The sequence below is a fragment of the Aedes albopictus genome, chromosome 2, assembly GCF_035046485.1.
Source record: "Aedes albopictus strain Foshan chromosome 2, AalbF5, whole genome shotgun sequence".
NCBI classification, from domain to species: domain Eukaryota; kingdom Metazoa; phylum Arthropoda; class Insecta; order Diptera; family Culicidae; genus Aedes; species Aedes albopictus.
Window position 1 is genome coordinate 518,117,009 of NC_085137.1, and position 22,710 is coordinate 518,139,718.

At 38.4% G+C, this 22,710-nt stretch overlaps 1 protein-coding gene across 1 annotated transcript; it reads left to right on the plus strand.

The window, feature by feature from the left end:
• The first annotated feature begins 5,231 nt into the window (after positions 1 to 5,231).
• On the plus strand, positions 5,232 to 21,023 carry LOC115265751 (alpha-N-acetylgalactosaminidase). The gene is made up of 7 exons (XM_029871700.2): positions 5,232 to 5,749; positions 5,813 to 5,987; positions 6,968 to 7,062; positions 7,120 to 7,281; positions 7,336 to 7,548; positions 20,472 to 20,633; positions 20,778 to 21,023. Exons 1-7 carry the CDS (start codon positions 5,423 to 5,425, stop codon positions 20,922 to 20,924), a joined length of 1,281 nt encoding a protein of 426 aa, XP_029727560.1. The 5' UTR covers positions 5,232 to 5,422; the 3' UTR covers positions 20,925 to 21,023.
• Positions 21,024 to 22,710: the final 1,687 nt, after the last annotated feature.

The following is a 22,710-nucleotide window of genomic DNA, read 5'->3' on the forward strand; positions in this document are numbered from 1 at the left end:
GTTTTGGGCCAGAGAGAGAAGAGAAAGTTAGGAACCACGTAGTGCGACGGACGCGTATTTTCACCCGTTTTTCTACCCCCGGGAATGAGAAGAAAGTGCCGTTTTCGCGCCGTTTATTGCTGGATGGTTGTTCCCAGCACCGACGGAAGTATCCGGGAAGTGAATTTCAACGGAAAAGTGCCGGCCCGTGGTTCGGGAACCAAAGTGTAGTGCTGTGAAAGTGATAGTGCTACAAGGGTGACGACCGCCGCCATCACGGGAAGCTAATTATAAAGGAGTGATTCGCTTCCCGGCGGTTTAGCCAAGTGTCGACGAAAACCCACCGTCCTCGCTACACGGGCTCAGCCAGTAGAGCCAGTCTCGCCCGTGTAGCTAAACGTCAAGGAGGACGAAGACAGGTAGGTGTAAAGGGGCTCACCACCTGTGGTAGTACTTTGCGGAGACTACCAGGGCTAGTCACGGCGAGTGACTTGCCCGGCGTATTATCGCCACCGTCGCTAGGGGGGATCCGACAAAGGAGCCCGCTCTTCCCCCTAGCTAACTGCCAAGGACGGTTGCTTCGGCAACCCCAGTGCCCAAAGAAGAAGAAGGAGAAGAAGAAAGAAGAAGAAGGAAGGTAGCTCCGCACAAACCGTGTGGAGCAGAAGCCGACGACTATCGTGCCGACCACCACCACTGCAGCAAGGGCCCCAACGAAGTCGACCAACATAGTGTGGGGAGAACGGGGCAAAACGAAGGTCAGAATAGAATATAAGTTTTTATTGCAAAATTTATTTATTTATATTTTCAAATTTAATTCCATCCGAAATTCAAATATTAGTGGAGGTACCCTGCTTTAGGCCGCCCTGCCGGGTAACAGCGGGTAAGGGCTGAAAGCCTCTCCTTACACCACCGAATCCGACAAAAGTTATTGCACAGCTTAATACCGTTTAGTATGTCAGCGCAGCTCTCATTGATCGTAGTTAACCCTCGAGTAGTCGCGTCTTTGACTACCTGCAGCGACGCCGCGCTCAGGCTGTGTATCGCACGCGTGCATTTTTCATGGTGCGTGTACTCAGTACACGACGCGACCACTCCCGGGTTAACGCCAAACCGCAACCATAAAGTGCAGCAATTTCGGAATTTCCAATACCATCGTTTTCACGAAATTAATAGACTGGTGAATATCTTGAATGGGTCGCGAGAACTGTTTCGGAGCCGTTTTATTGCAGTTTTTAGTGATATAGCGCTTTTGGTTGCGTCGGTGACGATTTAAGACAAGGTTGCTAGAGTGCGATGCAGAGATGGCGGCCGTCACCATGGCCCCCTGAAGTTCTGATCGATTTTTCTCCAGCTCAAATCTAGAAATCCATCAGGCAATGGGCCTTTTCATTTGACGTCTAAAATCAGCTGATTTTGGGGGTCTTTGACAGTTCTCCTATGAAACTGACAATTCAGCGTTTGCGCCTTTGTTCGGTAGTTGTAAACAGTGGCATAAACGGACCCGTCACCTGAAAAGGCCTATATGATCTGGCTGGATATGATGCTCGTTGCTTGCTTACTCGCATTGAATACCGACTAGCATATTTGTGTTCGAGAAAACGGTAAAATGCGTTGTTTGTAAAGTGAACGCTGCACTAAGGGGATTCAGGTGACCAAAAATCAAAAAATGACTTTATTTAATTTGAGATTCAAGTTCGGTAGTTGAAGGTAGACCACTTGGACCAGTTAACCCTAAAATATTAGTTTGCTAATCCCTATACTTATCGAGATATTGGCATCAGAATGAGATCATTGACAATTTTTGATACAATGAATGAAATGTTCAACTTCGCATATCTGCGGCTTAAATGAAAAACGTTAAACTTTTAAAGCAGTTTCCAAAAGTTTACTTATAGACCTTTCGAATGACGTATCAGACATGGAAATGTTGATAATAAAGCTATTGAATGATGCCACATTGAAAAAAACAAATTTTTCCCATACAAACCGTTCCATACAAAAAAAATTTCGCTTCGGGACTACTTCTATGTCTTTATTTAAGATCTCCGAGAGATATTGAAATCAAATTTTGCTGCTACTAGTTGCTATTCTGCAATTTCAATCAAGTTGTCGGCGATGATTGAGATATTACCATATAAAATCACCCAATTGGCCATTTAACACCTCTGAGGAAACCTTTGGTCGTAATGACCACTTTTCTCGGTAGATAAATCATAGTGGAGTCTACATCCGGTCTTAGATCTTTTAGCGAAGCGTGTTTTTGCGAATTGGAATTCAGTAATAAATTTTGAAAACGACGTATAATCAATGGTGTAGCATTGATTATACGTCATTTTCAAAATTTGTTACTGAATTCATTTTGTAAATAGGACCATAAATCCTTAAACACAGATAAACGCCTAAATGTATACCCTTGTAATTTCATTCTGTTTGACACTGTTGTGTTGAAACAGGTTGAAACAACCTGTTCAACATGTTTTTCATTTATTTAAGGTACAACCCTACGAATAGGAGCAAGACATTATAAAACTGACGTGAAAATATTGTTGGCCACTTTTTTGTATGTGCGCTGGTGACTTTCACCAATCAGTATCCACTTCTTGTTGACATCTGCACTTTAAATGTTTTCGCAGTCTTCACGATCGATTAAGCAGTTTTGAGTTATGGCGATTAGTTTAAGATCCCAGTACACAGAGTCAAATACATATTTGTCCAAGAAGAAACCAATGTTCAAATATCCTGTTTGAATTGGTTGAATTTTGATTAGTATCAAACAGATGTTTGATCTTTAGTTCATTCCTTGTCAAATATTTGACCATGTGTACTTGAGGCTTTAGATACGCATTCTTAACCGGTAAATCACTCGGTTGTGTAAATCTCGATCATCAAATTTTAGTCAAAAATCAGTTATAAAATATACCGAGATACGATATTCTGAATTACGAGTGAAACAAGGGCAAGCTCGTACTGTCTCTGTCAGCTGCTTCAACTTGAAAATGGCTTTTCCAGTATTGACAAAATTGAAATACTGCTATTTAATCTTGTCCAACGTTTCGGTTACATTGGGACCTACATCAGGGACTCAGTTAGGGGGTCGTCCATAAATGACGTAGCATTTTAGGCAGAAGGGGGGAGTCTCGGATTATGCTACGAGCCTTGTATTAGGTATGGGAAAATAGGCTACGAGGGGGGAGGGGGTGTCAAAAATCGCAAAAAATTAGGCTACGTCATTTATGGACGGTCCTTTATGATGTGCGACCGAAACGTTGGACAAGATTAAATAGCAGTGTTTGAATTTTGCCAAGACTGAAAAAAACATTTTCAAGTAACATTTCAATACAGCTATAACCAAAACTGCTACATCATCGTGAGACTATTAGGTGGAACTAAATATACGTACCTAAACAGTATGCTGATTGATTGATTTGTCTTTTTTAAGAGACTTTCCCCTTGGCTGGTTCGTCTCTATTCTAAAACAGTATGCTATTATAAGTAGGTAGATACTACACACTAATATTTTGATTTTCCGGCTCAGTAACTTTTACGCTGAGTTCAGTATTTTTTTCCATCTTTTTACTGAGATCTCAACAGCAGATTTAACTCGATTCACTCTGTAATCAATATTTACCGTTCACCAGTAACGATATTAACCGTTCATCTGTAATTTTTGACAGCTTATTTGCAGAGCTCGTTAACTCATTTACAGAGTATTCAGCAAAAGGGATAACCGAGTGTACCGAGTTGAATTTGCTGTTGAGAACTCGGTAAAAAGATGGGGAAGATACCGAGCTGATCTTAGTATGTACAACTAGTAACAACAGAGGTCACACTAACATCCCCACCCTTCCTCGATGACTGTAAGGACGTGGCCTTTGACTCTTCAAGGTGCATAATGGAATGGTGATCCATACACAAGCTCTCTGTTGCGCCTTTGTGCAATTTCGATTGTTCTTGTTAAGAATAAGCTCGTTAGAATCCCAAAATGGCACAATTGCCGTCTTTTGCACCTTCTCACTGCAACCTAGCATCTACGGTCATCTAGCAAACACGATTAATTAGAATGATGTTCCAGAAATAGTATTCAAAATCATATGTGTGGGGTAACTTTACCTTGTTCAATGATTGGATAATAAAAATATCAAATAACAGCATGGATCTTTAGTGGCTATCACTATTAGTCCACAGTGTAAATATATAATTTAAGTTACAAATTTAGACGAACTGAAAATGTAAAGAAATAAAAATTCAGATATACGGGAATTGGCGATTTCAACGGGTTCTTAAGGAGAAACATCAGAGAATATAAATATGGCTTCCACAATGGCCGACTTGAACCCCTACTCACGCAAGAACACTGATAAGAAAAATGTAAACAAATGCACTTGATTGGGATTATCTACCTCTTTTGGCAAGCGATCAAAGCCAGGATAATTGGACTTTTTTATGTTTCAACTTAACTCTTTGGAGACACATGGGTTACATTAGCCCAGCCGAGAAAACCGACTCTTACAAACGTGTTCTAGACCAGCGAGGTTGCATCCAGAAAGGCGAAAATACCGTCTTCAAAGGGTTAAGCTATTATCGTCAGAGGGTAAATGTAATCATCGAGGTCTTATTATTAACAGTCAGTGTTATGTCGCCGATTGCATTGACGTTTGCCTTGAGATACAGTCTTCAAATTTTGACACGACCATTTCTTAGCTAAAACGATCATTTTCCACAAACGAACTTTTAACATTTCCAATTTTGGCAAAATACGGGACGGTCTACTCTCCAGGCCAAAAGCTAGACCTTCATATGCCATTTAACGATTATAGGTCAAGAAACTACCAATCCCGTCATTTCTCCTCTATGGTGCAAGCCTTTCAAAGGCAGGAACACAAACGCATATTTGAAGATTGTTTTAAATTATGACAAGAACAAAACATTCAATTAGCAATATTCATTATTTTCAATAAGTTATGGATTGGCAGGCATTGACCGCTCGATAATGATTGTTGTTCTAAACAAATGGAAACTTAGTTGTTGCCACTCAAGGGGGTGATGTGATTGCACAATCCACATCCAATGCTATCTCTGAAAAACACGTGACCTGAATTTAAAAATCAACATCTTGGACAATTTCAAGTGCAACACTATTATGATCCACCTGCGGTAAACATAGAACCTATTTCTAAGGTTATTGCTACTTCAGCTGAATATTTATTTAAGCAATCCTAGCACTATGAAACATTCTATAATTGAGTGGTATGCTTCCACTACCAGCACTTGAAGTGCTTAAACTGTTGACATTAAGATAACTCGATCGAGGACAATAAGACTCCTGCCGAGCTAAGTTCTATAACATTATCGTCCAGCACGGAATGGTATAAAAGCGATTACCGATGGCTGCCAAGCCGAATAATACGGCTTCGATGTTAAGTGTTGGCAATCGTTCGAAATGAAGACCTTGTGGGTTCTGTTGGCGCTGGTGGTTAGTGCAGCCTATGGACTCGAAAACGGTTTAGCTCGACGCCCTCCGATGGGATGGATGAGTTGGGAGCGATTCCGGTGTATCACGGATTGCAAGAAGTATCCTGGCGAGTGCATTAGTGAACAGTTGTTTAAACGTACGGCCGATCTGATGGTGTCGGAAGGATACCTGCAGGCAGGGTATAACTTTGTGAATATCGATGATTGCTGGTCGGAGATGGAACGTGACTCCAATGGAAGATTGGTTGCTGATAAAAAGCGGTTTCCCAATGGAATGAAGCATTTAGCAGACTATGTAAGGACAGTGAGAATTGAAGAGATTGCAACGTGAAGTTTATACGAGTGTCAAATTTTACAGATCCATTCCAAGGGACTTCAGTTTGGTCTTTACCAAGATATTGGTACGAAAACCTGTGCTGGATATCCTGGTATGAAAGATTACTTCGATGTGGATGCACAAACTTTTGCTGATTGGGATGTTGATTTCATCAAAATTGACGGTTGTTACGCCGACGAACGAAAAATGGTGGACGGTAAGCAGTTTGTGTTGTATACATTAAAAAAAAAATGAACTACAGTTCAGTTGCGGTTACGCTTTTAAACAATGGAAGTGTTATAAAATCATTAAAATCCATTAATGTGTTTCCCAATTTACGCTTTGCGGTTTTGTAACTAGTATATGCTGACAAATTTGAGGTTTACAACTACTTCATTAGTGACTGAGGGCTATCCAAGGATGGGAACACTCACTTGCAGTTTTCTCAGCTCAGAAGCGTGCAAACAAAAAACGGTGTATGGATGACTTTTTTCTTGTGATTTTGTCTAAAAGTTTGCCGAATAGAGTAAGGGTCGCACACGCATACCGAAGTCGTGAGGGAGCTGCGAAGGTAACTCTCCACGAGGTGATTGTAAATTACACTCACCTCGTGGAGAGTTGCTTTCACAGCTCTGTCACGACTTTGGGATTCGTGTGCGGCCCCTCCTCTATTCGGCAACGTTTTAGACAAAATTACAAGGCAAACGTCGTCCATACATCGTTTCTTGATTGCATGCTTCTGAGCTGAGAAAATAGCAAGTGAGTGTAACTCTTTGCAAGTGAGTGCTCCCATCCCTGAAGCACTTTTGAATTCCATGTTATAGCTCATAGATAATAAAAAATACACATTTAATTTTTTTTTTCATGAAGTGAGCAGCGCACAATGAAGAAAAGAATACAAACCATCGGTATCAAAGCCGTCTGTTCTTAAAATAGGATGAATATAAGGGCATAGGATCAAGAAGGATATTCATACCCTAGATTTTTCAGATGGCATCAGAATTTGTGTTGAAAATCAAAACACGAAATTTTCTGCAAGATACTGATTTGTCGCAACCTCAAGGAACCAGAGAGGAGCCACTAGGACAGCTTTTCTAAAATGAGCACTTTTTATCGTTCTAAAATTTAGAATCTAAATAGACAATAATATTAAACTACCTGTATGTAATAATCCGTATACATTTTTGTTCTTTACAGACTACATATTATTTGGTGAACTAATGAACAAAACTGGAAGACCAATTCTGTACTCCTGCAGCTGGCCTGCTTATCAGGAATATAATGGAATAATTGTAAGCACTAAAAGTTACAGAATCTGAAAAAAAAACTATAGTTCAAATGTTTTGTAGCCGGATTATGAGACTTTGAAGAAGACTTGCAACATGTGGCGTAACTGGGGTGACATCGAAGACTCTCACAGCTCCGTAGAATCCATTACACGGTACTTTTCGGACAACCAAGCTCGCATACAGCCTCATTCTGGCCCTGGTCATTGGAATGACCCCGACACTGTAAGACAGAAATCTTCATGTATGTCTAATAGTACATTGATTTATTCCCTTCAGCTTGTCCTTGGCAATTATGGCCTCAGCTACGAACAAAGCAAATCACAACTGGCCGTGTGGACTGTGCTGGCAGCGCCACTACTACTATCCAACGACCTGGTCACTGTCACCCCGGAGATCCGAGAACTCCTGCTAAACAAAGAAATCATAGCGGCCAACCAAGACCCTCTTGGCATTCAAGGTTTACTGGTAAAAACTATTAACAAAATCGAGGTGAGTATGGTTTCAGCTCATACACGCGTTTGCGCCCAACATCGTCTACCTATTGTCGGTGATCTGTAGGGGCATGGGTGATAATGACAATATTTGCATATCGTGACTCTCACTCTACGCTAGTCCGCAGCATTCGAATTTGGTCCGGTGTTTGATTAGACAACTCGTAACTTACGACACCTAGGATGAGTCGCGCGCAAACAGCACTGAAATGGGTACGAACAGGTTTTCGTTGAAACATTCTTGCTGTGATGCTTGACTTTTAGTGTTAGGCAATAGACTCCAAGAGGGAGAGTAAATAGAATTCTGTTCGCTATTTTAGTACTAAATTTTAAAAACCTCTTCGTAGCAACGTGGCACGGTATTTGATTGACGCCACCACACATGCCACCGAGGAGAGTGTCGTGTCGTAAGGTTTTCGAAAAGCAGTTTGTGGCGAAAGAGGAAATTTGAATTACAAATTAGGGACAGTTCAGGCAGGCATTTTTGACTAGCCTAGGCATAGGATCGGTTTGCGATTTATGATAAGCTGAGGAGGCAAATCACCAACCGCCAGAAAACCATCTGCCTATGAACAGTGGTTCAGAAATTATGTTGACAGATGGTTGAGCAATTGGAAAACGGGAGACGTAACACTTCTTCTTCTGTATGGCTCTACGTTCCCACTGGAACTTGGCCTGCCTCTCTCCATGTTAGTATTCTTTGAGCACTTCCAAAGTTATTGATTGGAAGGGTCTCTTTGCCAGCCATTGCATGAATTAGTATATTGTGAGGCAAACACAATGATACAACTATGCCCAGGGAGTCGAGAAAATTGGCGAGAAGATTGGCGATCCATAGCTTTTGCCACTAGGCTATCAGGTATCAGAAGGCCGGCTCCAGAGGCACGTTATCCTCCATTTGGGACTTTTGTGCCATCATCATACATACACTCTGTTCCATAACTATTAGAGTGGGTCAACGTTGTATGGAGAAACTTTAAATTTGATCGTATCAACCCGGAACAAAGCTGTTTCAATCTATATTAGCGTCCAAAACAACTGTGCAAAATTTAGGAGCGATTGGTTGCGTCCCCGTATTCCGCTTTGCGATTGAAATTTGTATGGAAGTTAGTATGGAAAAACGTATTTTTTTTTGCATTTTACTCATAAGTTGAATTCTTTTGTTCAATACCATGTAACTAATGACGTTAAAGTATAGCCTAGGATATGCCGAGAAACTTTGCCGAAGACCGCAAAGTGATCCGACGCTTGTAGAAAAAGTTATTCGCCTGGTAACTTAGGCCAAAAATTGAGATTTTATTATTGATGTTATTCCTTTACATGTTAAATGTTGAGCACCACCGGGCAATCTGTACGTTATAACTTTTTTCACAAGTCTCGGATCACTTTGCGGTCTTCGGCAAAGTTTTTCGGCATATCCTAGACTATACTTTACCGTCATTGGTTAGATTGTTTTAGACGAAAAATTTTAACTTATGAGAAAAATGCAAAAAAGCACGTTTTCCCATATTAAATTCCATACAAATTTCAATCGCAATGCGGAATATGGGGAAGCAACCAATCGCTCCCAAAATTTGCACAGTTACTTTGGACGCTAAAATGAATCGAAAAATCTTTGTTCCAAAAAATCGACTTTGTTGACCCAGTCTAATAACTATAGATCCATCCAAAATTTATTTTCTATTTATTCAAAGTGCAACTGATTATTGTATATTGTATACACAGATAAATGAAAAAATTGAAGTCCCTTTGTTTCATGACTATACAGGGGGTGGCCAAAATGTTTGGGATAGGCAACTTTTTTTCTCCCACAAAAAAAATCAACATGCTGTAATTTTTCATAGAGTGCATCAAAAAATCTCAAATTTTGACTGTTTATCAACCTGTTATATGTACATCATTGGTACAAATTTGGGCTCGATTGAATAATTTTTCGCGAAGTTAGATCCGTTCGGGTAAAACACTACTTTTTAGACAACTCATTTTTGAGCTTTCATATCTCGGAAACCAGTGAACCGAAATGGATGATTATTTTAACGTTTATCAACAATATCTTGATACTTAATACAACGTTATAAAATTTAATATTTTCTCACGGCGAATTAAGTTATATCTGGTTGAAATTTTTACCCATAGGGTAAGTGTGCCCATCGTTGTGGTATTAAGGTAAATTCATTTTAAAAACAATGATCGTACCATCTAATGAAGGGTTGCAAAACGTTAGTTGGTAGTTTTCTATCCAAATTTGCTTGGAAAAATATAAAAACTATCGTTTCTCTCTGTTTTCGATCATAAATCGCTTACCACAACATTAGGCACACTGTTCCTATTATGGAGGTAAAATTTAATTTTGGTTCCTATTGTTGCGGTATCCCATTGCAATCATATGGGATACCGCAACATTAGGAACACTACCGCAACAATAGGAACACAGCAGCAAAAAATTTAAGGAAAATATTTTTTCAAAATAGGTTTTTGGGCAAATCTTAAGCACACAAATGGTGCAATCTCCTAATTTAAGCATAATACATCTATTAAAAATGCCTTTTGGTAACATTTCAGTCGAAAAAGTGCTCAATTGCCACTACCGCAACATTAGGTACTACCACAACGATGGGAACAATTACCCTATAGAGGAAAATAAGTCAAATTTACAATACCACATAAAAATCACTAAATGTGTTCTTGCAGAACAGCACAGAAGCACAGAAGTGGGAAATCTTTGGACATCAACACTAAAATTTATTGACGTTGACGTAAAAAAATTACATTTTTTCGAGAAAAATCCAAAAAGTGTCAATCCATGATAGCTTTTTTAACGTTCAAAAAGTATCTATGTTTTAATAGTTTGTGAAGCATTTGTATATTGTTAGTGTACGTTCAAAATTTCATTCAATTCGGTTCACTGGTTTCCGAGCCAATGATGCACATATAATAGGTTGACAAACAGTCAAAATTTGAGATTTTTTGATGCACTCTATGAAAAGTATGTTGGTATGTTGAACTTTAAAAAAAAAAATTGCCTATCCCAAACATTTTGGCCATCCCCTATAGATCCAATACACGTAAGTCATTCGTTTTACCTAACCAATGCATTGTTTTAGGTTCTGTACTCAGTTTTATTTCGGCAATTGACGTATTGTTACATGTAAATTTCAATGTATAATATGCCGCATGCAAAATATATATCTGAAGTTGAAATTACTTAAATTGAAGGTTGATATTACTTCATCTCGATATCTCCCTGCCTTTATGCGATCTCGATGGTTGTTATTCTAAATTTCTCTCGGCTTGTCGATATACTTTTTTTACAAGTTACTTAACCTGGTTTTCAAGGTGCAAACTACTCTGAGAAGGTGAAGCGATATCTGTTTGGTAAAGGTTACTCCAAGTAACGGAGGTTTAAAAACTAAATCTTCATTTCGATCTCTTTAAAAAATTACAGTTCATTCTGCGCCTCTCGATATTTAAAGGACCATCGAGATATGGTATGGTCTTTCGAAATGCTGAGAATAAACTGTTATTTGTTTAAATATTATTTGATTGGCTTCTTAGACATATTTGACACCTTGGGAAATCTTTTTGGACGAAAAGATTTTTTTTTGTACTGGTGAGATTCACGAAAAAAAAACCACTTTACTTCTCAAGGAATTATCGGGGGTGGCGGCTTGATGGTATGGGAGGGTCGACTCAAATGGACGTTCAGAAATGCACCGAGCTTCTGATCCTGAAGAAGTATCTGTTGCCGTTTTTTGCAGCAATACCGTTAAACAAATTAGACGTTTCATCAAGATCTGTTCACACGGTTTAGGCAATTATGGCTTAGTTTCGTGAAAAACCTATTCAAATTAAGGAATGGTCAGCTTATTACGGCCATCTTTGTACTCTAGGAACCTCGTCCTTAAAAATTGATTAAAAGTATCCTGGATACGCTGTTTGAGCTTATTGAGAACAAAAGAGAGACTACGCGTTATTGATATGTTGAATATTTTGCGTAGCTTTAATTAACTAGAATGAATTCTCGCTTGGATCTATTGTTATGAAACAAGGGAGTTTATATAAGGTTATAAATCAGATTCAGAGAACGCATGTTATATCGATATTATTATTTTTCTCATGTCTATCTAGATAACGCATTAAACAAGAAAACAATTACATATCCGAATATTCAAAAATATTGTTTGGTTCTATAGTTATGAAACATAGTGTATAAGCCTATTTCATCAATTACATGAGGGAGAATGGGACAAGGGATGGAATTGGATTAGGAAAGGGAAAAGTGATGATATGGGAATGAACGCATAAGCGCAACGAGAGCTCATAGCCTATAACACGACGGGTTTATTCAGTGCCCTGAAAAGGACACTGTAAAACGCATAAACGTAAAGACAGCCTATAGTTCATTGAAGGTAGCTTGTAACGTCATGCGACTTTCAATATGACATTGGAAGGCACGTCATCTAAAGCATCCTCAATATTTAAGAAACTACCCAAACAAAAACTACGTTTGAGCAAGTGCTTTCTTGAAAACGTATAAAACTTTGTATAAAAGAGTCACTGTGGACATCCCAAATTGGGAGACATGTGAGTTCACATGAATAGGCATGTTAGCCAGACGAACATCACAGATGTGATAATCGACAATGCGTTCCAAGCATTTCAGAAAGAACGAGGTAACCAGATAAATCTGGAACTCACTCCTTTTTTATACAACGCAACAAAACTACAACAGTTCAAAACATGTTTGAAATACTCAAAAATCCCATTTGCTCCTGGAGATTTGAAGTAAACAGAGCTTTTTAGTGCCCACTAAATGGATTCTATAGCTACAATCCTCGGGGTAGGAGCTAGAGATTCGTAGCTATACAAAAGACTGGTTTATCCGAAGATATTGAGAACGAGAACAGATCAGAGTTCTATTCAGGAATACCTCTTGGTACGCACAGACCGTAGAGGACAAGCTTCTTTCAAAGCAATAGTTATGGTATACCACAATGGAGGGCGTTGCAGTAACAAAACCACAATGGAACTCTCTTGGAGTAGCAATGGAAGCGAGTTATCCAAAAAATGTGGTCGCAACCATTTAGTACAGGTTCCCTAGTTTCTTGAGCAAGGACGCCAGAATACGCAAAGTTTGCGAAGGAACTCAAAAGCATTCATGAACGATGTGTTCATATTTATTTGAACTAAAACTAAATTGAAAACAAAATCAAGGTCGCCTAATTATCCGGAAAACTCCAGGGGAAAACACTCATTTTCCACAGACACCACCTACTTTGAAAAATCATAACTCATAATCATAAGCATCGTAATAATAAAAATTGTTTACTACAAAGAATTGTGCAGATGATGGTTGATTTTCGACCGTCTAATTTGCACAAAATTGGTTGTAACTCAGGAACGGAGAAAAACCACATCTTGAAAATTTCACAGAATATAGCTTATGTAATTCCCTTCCAAAAGTATTTTTTATAAGAATTTTTCCGGACTTCCTAAATAGTTTTCCGACTTTTCCAACCGATTCTCCTCAACAGTGGAAAACTTTGTGGAGAACAGTTTTAATTTTGTATTTTTTTAATTGCTGATAAAATTTGCATACAATTTCACAAGAAAACAATGAATCTACGATGCTTCGTTCTTTAGTTATTATTTTTCAAAGAAAGCGGCTCATATAGCACACCTGGAATATTTCTTCAAAATTGGTCATTATTCAGGAACGAAAAAAAAAACACATTTTGCAGAATATAGCTTAGAGGCCCTTAATAAACCACGTAGATTTTCGAGGCATTTCGAGGATTTCGAGGCAGCGAGGTGAGGGGGCGGGTCTTAGATGGCCAAATTTTGGTCTATGTGGATTATGAATAGCCACTTATAAAGTTTCCTTTTAAATTTTTTTTTTTTGAATTTTTCGTGACTTCGAAAAAAGTTTTGAAATCTTCTAGAAATCTAAAAAAATTGCCTAAGAAGCCTTCAGATTTGTTTTCAATGAACTTATCGAGATCTAAGATCTAACTTAAACTATTAAAATACCTGAGAGTCTATAAAAATTGTCAGCCGGCAACTCTGTTAATGTTGCTTTAATTCTATTCAAGACTTGCTTTTCACTAATGCAGTTTTTCACAATTTCCCATGTTTTTCCCATATTTTTCCCGGTGATTTCGAATTCCCGGTTTTTTCCCGTATTCCCCGGATGGATGGACACCCTGCTGACGGTTCACTTGATTGAAATGGTAGAAGGGTTTGATTGCCTTTCAAACACGTCACGCAATCCGCCATACGCTCTTTTGACAATTCAACACCTGCGGAAGACTACTGCACTTGCTTTCAATTGACCTTGTTCAGAAGACCCAATTGGCAATACCGCAGCTCAAGTCCATAGGCCAGAAATGGCTTTTTCAGCTGCACCAGACAGTAGTCCTCCTTCTTCAACTCCAGAAACAACATAACCAGTTGACCATTCTCGTCGTGCACTTTGTATTTATCTGCTGAGGCTCTCAAGGGGTTTCAGAGGCGTTTCAAGACGTTTGAATGCGTTTCAAGGTGTTTCAGGGGCGTTTTAGGGGACTCTATAGGCTCTCAGGTGAGCTTCACGATAATTTCAGAGAGGTTTCAAAGACGTTTCAAAGCGTTTTATGGCGTTTCAGGTCGTTTGAGAAGTGTTTTAGGGGGCTTCGGGGGTGAACTCTCACATAACGTTCACGCCGTGGAGAGTTGCGTTTGCTGTCTTCTGTTGACTTAATTATTGATGCTACGTACAAACATTGTTCTACAAAGATTCAGGTAAAACAAAAATAAAAAAAAGTGTTCCATACACTGATTTGTGCGACGACATTGCTGAAGCGAGTTAATAGCAAGTGAATGTAACTGATGGCAAATAAATGATCCCATCCCTGCTCTCAGGTGAGTTTCACGGAAGTTTCATGGTAGTTTCAGAAAATTTCAAGGCGTTTCAATGCGTTTAAGGACAGACGCGTTAGAATCCCAAGATGGCCGTCACAATGGCCGACTTTACCACCCACGCACGATTTTGATCAATTTTTAGCAATATCAAGCTGGGATTTCAAGACGTTTGTCTTTAAGGGCAGTTTAGAGGGGTTTTATGGGAATTCAGAGACTCTAAGGTGAATTTCACGGGGTTGGGGGTTTCTGGGCATTTCAAAGCTCTTCAAGGCGTTTCAATTCGTTTCAGAGTGTTGCATGAAGTTTGAGTGGGCTTCAGAGGCACACAGGTGAAGTTCATGGAGGTTTCATGGGGGTGTTTGCATTCAAAGCATTTTAAGGCGTTTTAATGCATTTCAGTAGGATTCAGAGGGGTTTCAGAGGGCATCAGAGGCTTTTGGGTGAATTTCATGGAAGTTTCATGGGGGGTTTAAAGGCATTTCAAGACGTTTCAAAGCGTGTCAAGGTGTTTCAGATCGATTTAAGAGGTTTTGGGGGGACTAAAGGGGGCTTCAAAGTCTCGTGAATTTCACGGAGGTTATAAAGGTTTCTTGGAGATTCTCAAACAAGCAATGGCCTCCGATGGCCCATAGCCCAGGAAGTTTTCGGATACTTCTATACAATCCTAGAACCCACGACTTAATAGAACATATATGTCTGAGGCTGTGTAAGTAACCTCATTCATATTTTTTGTAGATACTACTAGTAGCTCTCGTACATTCGATGACCTCTACTCAAGGGAGTTCTTGGAGATCCCTAAACAATCATTGACTCATCACTTGATAGATCATATCTACCTAAGGCTGTGTGAGTATGAATATTAGTGTTAAAGCTCTTGAGACAACCAACTACATAGGAAGATCCGATGTCCTATAGTCAGGAAAGTTCTTGGAGATCCTCAAACTGACAATGACTCGCCACTTGACAACACATAGTTACATGAGGCTGTGCAAGCATCTATTTCATTCATAATGCTCCTACAGAACACTGATTACACTTGTGGATCAAATGGCCTTAACTCCAAGGAGTTCTAACTCTAGGATACTCTTATACAATCATAGAACTTAAGACATGATAAAACATGGATACCAGAGGCTGTGTGAGTATGAACCTTAGTAATTAAGCTCTTAGAGACAACCAAATACGTTGGAAGATCCGATGACCTATACTCAAAGGAGTTCTTTAAGGTCCTCAAACAGAAAATAAACTCATCACTTGACAGCACATACTTGTATAGGACTGTGCAAGCATGAATTTTATTCATTATGCTCCAGAACATTCCGCTTGTAGATCAGGTGGCCTAAACTTCAGGGAATTCTCGGATACTCCAGAAAGTTTAAACACTTAAACACACCGTGAACGCCCCTAACTCTTAAATTCTGTTTTTTTTTTTTCGCAAAACAACTTTATCCCCTTTTCTTTAAGGAGTGTATCGGAAAGTAGTTGAAAATGTTCAGAATGCTCTATCTCGAAGCTGGGTTGGTCTTTTCATTTCGGTTCTTCTATGAAATCTTCACAATATAGTTAAGTTTAGAATACCTTGGAAACATTTGGAAAATGTTTTGTATTATTAAAAATATGGTTAAATGAATACACCTCACAAAATAAAAATCTGCACAAAATGCAATTTTGTTAAGCTTTTTCAACATTTCAAAAATCTGTAGCGAGTAAAATTTGTACGATAAAAAATCTGAAAAATATTGGTGTTTGTTAACAGTTATGTACACATAACATATCATTCAACACCGACTTTCAAAATTCATATTTTCGATAGAAAAATCTCCTATATCTACAAAATGGCCCACTCCAAAAAACGTCTATTTTTTAATCAAACTTTAAAGTTCTGCTTTAAATATCTTAAAAAGTTATAAAATTCTATTTTTTGCTCTAACTTATTCGTCCATAAATTAAAAAACATACCCTATTTAAAAAAATGCGAATTTTTCATTTAATGTATTTTTTATTTGCGTAAACATGATTTGGAGGAGCATAGAAAAAAGGGGTTCCTCAAAAATGGCCTTTTTTCATTTTTAAGAATTGCGCTTAAATGCAGTGGAGATTTTTCTTGAAAAAAATATTTTGCCTATATCATGAGGATTCTTGAGCTTATTCTATTTGCACAAAAAAGTTAACAATTTTCGAACATTATCGAACTTTTTTCGCAATTTCAATTTTTTAGAAGGTGTGCAAAAATTTAAAAACATGTGTTCAGTAATCTAGGTTAAAAACCCAGTTAAAAGAACATTTTCAAAAAATCATAAAAGCCATTTCTTTTTTCAATGATTTATACAGTATCTCCAAAAATAAAATTAATCAAAAGTTGCATTAAACTATTTTTGAGGCTAGTTTAAACATTTTCAACTACTTTACGATACACTCCTTAGTACTCCAACTGCACTGAACATACATGGCCGGGGTTCTGCTAAACCGAACTAAAGACCATTTTTTGAAAAATTGAGTTTTCTTATCCATTAGATGAAGAATATGATGATCTTCTTTTCGTGTAAAAATCCAGTAGTTCTGACAGCTCTTCGTGGAGTAAATTCAAAATTTCTGTTTGGCAGAACATACAAAAAACAAAATTGCATCCAACCAGAGTGAACTGTAAACCATTCCATAGAATCAGCGAAATATTTTCGTTTTGGTCCAAATGATGAACATTTCAAGTTTTCCTCATCGCTGTCAGATTTCTAACTTCTAACCGACTCATAGTAACAATCTGTGAGAGAATTTAACACGTAATCAAAAATACGGGTGTTGGAGGATCGATTTGGATTTCGATGGCGTTGATCGCCATTTTTTCAAATCACAGTCAGCCAGACCGAACCAAATCCACTGCATTTAAAAATCAATTTATTCTCAACAATACAAAGATGAACTGGCTTTGAATACATGCGTTATGTTGATACACCTCATACTGATTACTTAACCCAGGAGCCGTCATTGAACAACAAGGCTAATAAGAATAATAAAGCTTGAAAAAAATCAAACACTTGGTTCGCTTTGGCTGATCGAAAAATGGCGTTTTTACAAAAACCATGCTAGAGAAGCATGTTTAGAACTTGATTCAGACTTAACAACTGACCTTCAGCTAAGTAAAATGACCTAGAGGTAACGTGCTTGGTTATCACTTAAAGGACCCAAGTTCGAATCTCTTTAATATTTTCGAATTTTTTTTTGTCTTAGTTCACTTTGGCAGATCATTTTCATGGTTTTCTTCGACCAGTATAAATTTGAAGTACACAAATTGCTCCATTTGCACATCTCAGGACCTCAGGACATGCAAGGACATCATTTGAAATAATCACTCTTGTTCTGTGCCTGCACATGCACCGCCTATAAAAAAACATAGATGGGAAGGGCTGAGCTGGGAGGGCTTCCGCCGTTTACATTTCACACTATTTTGAGACCTTTGTGCTACCATACTACGCGTCCTCTCTGATTCATGTAAAGGATGGTGAGTGATATCGATTTCAACTTCATAGACACTGAAAAATCGAGATTTTTTTTATCACATTCCGACTGGTTTTCTCTGAAACAAAGAAATACAGTCAGCCACACTGAACTATAAACCATATTCCAATGTTTTTGTTCAGCCAGAGTGAACTGAGTGCAAAGTACTGAGAAATTAAATGGTATTATATCAATGATTTTAAATAATTTACATGTTTTCTTCATCTCTGATGGTTAATAATGGCTTGTAAGTTACATGTATGCGAAAAAGTTTCAAATAATCTTAGCTGTTGTTTATTTCTGAGTGGTTGAACTTGAAGCTTAATTATCTCGGAATAAACTTTTTGGCGCTTAGTTCGGTTTAGCAGAACCCCGGCCACATAATCAAATTCCAATTAGGTAACATTACCTGAATGGAGTGACCTTAACAGATTTTACCATAATGGATTCTACCTAAATGGAGGCTTGGTGTTTGGGTGTAAAAAACTGATTACACTCATTCAAAAAGTTTTATATGTTTGTTCTGATATGCAATACCTAGCTACTATAGCTTTGGGTCATTATGCTTGTCTAGGTCAAAATGTCCCCAAGACTAGTGTGAAAGAGATAGAGTAGAGTGGGGCAAAAGTTCGAGTGGGGCAAAAGTTTCTTTTGAAGTTTTTGAGAACATTTAAAATTATTTCTTTCGGGTGTCACGGTTGTTCGAAGGCATTTTGAAAAAGAGTCTTTTTCTCCAAAAATTATGAAAATTGATCAATATTTCAAAAAGTTATGACAAAATGTTGGTTTTTGATCAAAAAATTGTAATATACGATGCTCCTTCCAATGCATGGAATGGAATTGTAATGCAATCGAATTCGATATTTTATTTTGGGGCGTAACTAGGTATATTTTGAAGATGCTTTAGCATGTATAACTTTTTGCAAAAAGGATTTGGGAATCATATTTTACACATAGTGGGGCAAAAGTTCGAATTGTGGGGCAAGAGTTCGAGTCATGTGGCAACTTTAGGTAAAAAACTAAAATTCTGCAAAATGTACATATTATCTCTAAAAATGGTGGAATTTGTGAGAAATTCGATCAAAGTTGAAAAAAAAATGTTGTTTTATCTGAATTTGGCGGAAAACTACTAATTTTTGCTGTAGTAAATTTAACCCTGATTTGGGTAAAATCCAGATCGAACTTTAAACTTTTAATTGGTTTCAGATATTCATATTACCAAAGTGTCAAAATAGTGTGCTACGTTTAACCAATTTTCACAAACACTAGATTCGAACTTTTGCCCCAGTGGTGGGGCAAGAGTTCGAATAAGACACAAACATACAAAAAGTGTTGTAACTCAAAATTGAAAAGATATTTGGCGTTACTTTGTTCAGCAAAGTTTTAGCTTATGGATGGTAGAATCACCCCACGGTATTTATTTATTTTTATCTGCTTCGATTTTGTGGAAAACATTAAAATTTCAACTAGGGTCGAACTTTTGCCCCACCTTACTCTACATGTTCAAAAATAAACAGAACTTTGATGACATCTTGTCAGGTAGATTTGGCAAAAACCTTAGATTGCCCATACTGCCTGGCCTTCCCATACCAAATAACCCCTAGAACTAAACTAATAGAATGAATTCAACTTTATTTAAATTCTGATACATGGATTCAGCAATTAAATCTGACTGCATGACACATAAATAGGTTGTGAGACCATTTAGACAGGGTTTCTATTTTGGGCACTTTCAACAATAATTATTTAAGCCTTTAATTGGATATCAGCCCTAGCTTTGCTGGTTTTCTTATTTATATGCGACATTTATGTGATTATGACCTGAATGCTTCAGTCAGATTTACCAATTGACATATTGTTCTGTACACGGCGAGGTAGGTGAAGTAACTCACCCGTGTACAAAAATTGGCGTCAATTGGTACTGGAAATTGGGTGACTTATAGCCGAAAGCGCCAGAAATTGGTCCTTCTTCTCAAAATGTTCCGCACCCCAAACAACTTTATTCTACATAAACTTAACCGAATACCTTATCATAAAAAAAAACTTTCTTGAAAAAGACAAAAAAAAAACAAAAATTAAGAAGATGCATAATATATCAGGCCAAACATGTCTAAAGGTCCTATCTGCAGAATAGAGGTTCTCTTTGGCTTCCCTCTCTTTCGTTAATATATCAGCTGTTTATTTGAATTATGATTGTCTCCTTGCATAGAACGATGGTCAAAACAATCGTCTTTTGATTTGTACTGCAAAAGTAGTTGAAAAGTGTACCATTACATTGCATTAACTGAAAGAGAAAGTGAACAACGAGAGCCTCTCAAATGCAGATAGGACATATTGAAATGTTTGGCCTGATATGTATTAGGCATATTATGCATTATCTTTTTCATTATGGACCACTGTGCTGACTCAAGATCATCGACGAACGAAACCTGATCTTTTGAACCCGTAGGAAATGGAATGTTGAACACTAGCTGTTCCCCATCTGGAATGCCCATTTGACGAGATTTCTTTTCGCATGTACACGCTTAGATATGGAAGCGACCGATACTGCCCAAGGTGAAGGATGAAATGACGCAAGTGGTGGCTTTCGTCAGCCGCCGTGCCGATGGAGCGCCCTACGCCGTCCGAGTGAAGCTCGTGGAAGATCTCGGAATTCAAGATAGCAGTTACATCAAAGGATATAAGGTTTACGTAAGTATCTATACGATGTGCTTCGGCTGTCACATGCAATACATAAACTGAACGGACATCGAGGCGAGACAACTGCTCAGCAATGATTAGCGATGGGTGGCCTAGTTGCGAAATACTAAAGCATTTTTTTTTACGTAATTATAGGATTTATTCAACAAAGATCGAAAACCGACTTTTGTACCAGCGAATGGATCTTTTGAGACGCGAATCAATCCGACTGGGGCCAATTTCTATCGGTTTGAGCCTAAGTTGAATGTCGTCCTAAGGGGCATGACCGACTGGAATTACTGAATGCCACGATGTGGATACGTTAAAAGTACATTGAAATAATATTAAGTTTGTAAGATAATAAACAATCGAAGTGGCGCATACGTGGAGGCGTCAATTTAACACGCTTCACTGTCCGTTTTATTTCCCTCTAATTGATGAAAAGCAAAGATCACTTCATTCAACTTCAGTGGGTGGTATCAACAAGCTTCCATAGGGGCTTGCTTCGTACACAAACCGCAGTTACAATTGAGAGGATCGAAATGATTTGTGCTCACAACAGCATAAAGCAATAAATAGTAATAGTTCCAAACTGTATTGCGTGAGATACCGATGAACTGAGGGTTACGAGGGAACAACGGGCAAAGTAAACATTCTTAAGCAAACATATTTTCGGCGAGAAGAAAAATCTTACAACAGAAATAAGTGAATATACTGCGAATTATAATAATCCCAAGTAACATTTTGATGACCAATTAGTCTTGTAGAGGTTTTGACAACCGTCATAAAACCTTATATCTTTTATTTTGGTTTTATGATGGTTTAAATAACCTCTTCTAGTCTATTTGACTAAAAAAATGTTTCTTTGGAATGTTTATTGCAATAGGATCAGGTTGAAAGATCCACGCCGAAAGTCCATCATGCCCCAACTCCCCAAAGAGTACGTAAAGATTCACATTGAAGAAATGTGCACATTGCGGAGAAAGAAAAACGAGTAGGTACAGGCCGAGAGTTTGGTCAGGGTTGGTTGATGATTTGCACTCGGCATGCACGTGCTCCAGCCAGCGCTTTAAATGGATACGAAAGGCTGCGGAGGATGATTGTTTGTTTATCGATGGAGGGAGGCTAATCAAAATAAAGCGATTCGTTCGGTTGCACGATGATACTGGGGAAAGTCGGACACGTCATCGCAACGGCGATGATGTCAAGGTTGTAGATGCTCGAACTGTTAGTGAGGTCATGTTCAATGGTAAGAAAATATCTTTGCAATTGGTATTAATTGGTTCAATGTTACGATAAAAAAACCGGGAGCTGGTTTCCTCATAATCTGTACTTTTAAAAACTTGCTCAGTTCCTATTCATCAATCTGGTGACCTGATATCATTCGAACTAGTTATGACCTGTAAGCCCGTCTTCTGAGGGTGTCTACTTATAGGAAAAAATAAAAATTCCCATGTTTTCCAGCTTTTTCTTTCACCCTTAGTTTATACTTCAAAAATATATTCAAAATTCTATAAATTTTAAATGCTTTCCAAAAACTTCACAGAAACATCCTCGAAAATAAGCATACGCGCCAACTTGTGACGTAGTTGGGGGGGGGGGGGGGGGGGGCAAGGCCTCTCCAAATCAATGAAATTCGGATAATATCGACGCAGTTCACCTAGTTTAGGCATATTCACGTGAAAACTAGCGCATTGAGCTGAAAAAAGTTGAATATTGTCCAATTTTGGAGAGCTTCGCAACCCCCCCCCCCCCCCCCCCCCCCCCCCAACTACGTCCCAAGTTGGCGCCTATGAAAATAAGTAAAAGTTCAAGGGAAAAAAAATGCTCTAGACTTACCTACCTTGATATATTGGCTACAAAGTAACTAACTTTTTTCCAACGCTGAGCATATTGTAGAGCATCATCTTCGTCGGTCTTGAGCGATGTTCCTCCAGTTTCCAGATCGCAGAACTTCTTCTACCGCGTGCAGCCAGCGCTTTCAAGTTACGGGACCAATCTGCAAAAGGTCTTATTCGCAGCTGTAATACGCATTTTCATTTCACGAGAATCGTCATTGTCACATGTCACAAGTGTTCCAAGATAAACA

What these genes read in the sequence shown, in the direction of transcription:
- LOC115265751 (XM_029871700.2), top strand. Translation starts at nt 5,423, where the DNA reads ATGAAGACCTTGTGGGTTCTGTTGGCGCTGGTGGTTAGTGCAGCCTAT. An exon ending in CGAACGAAAAATGGTGGACG is followed by an intron (nt 5,988 to 6,967) that starts GTAAGCAGTTTG and finishes TGTTCTTTACAG; the next exon opens with ACTACATATTATTTGGTGAA. An exon ending in ATTGGAATGACCCCGACACT is followed by an intron (nt 7,282 to 7,335) that starts GTAAGACAGAAA and finishes TATTCCCTTCAG; the next exon opens with CTTGTCCTTGGCAATTATGG.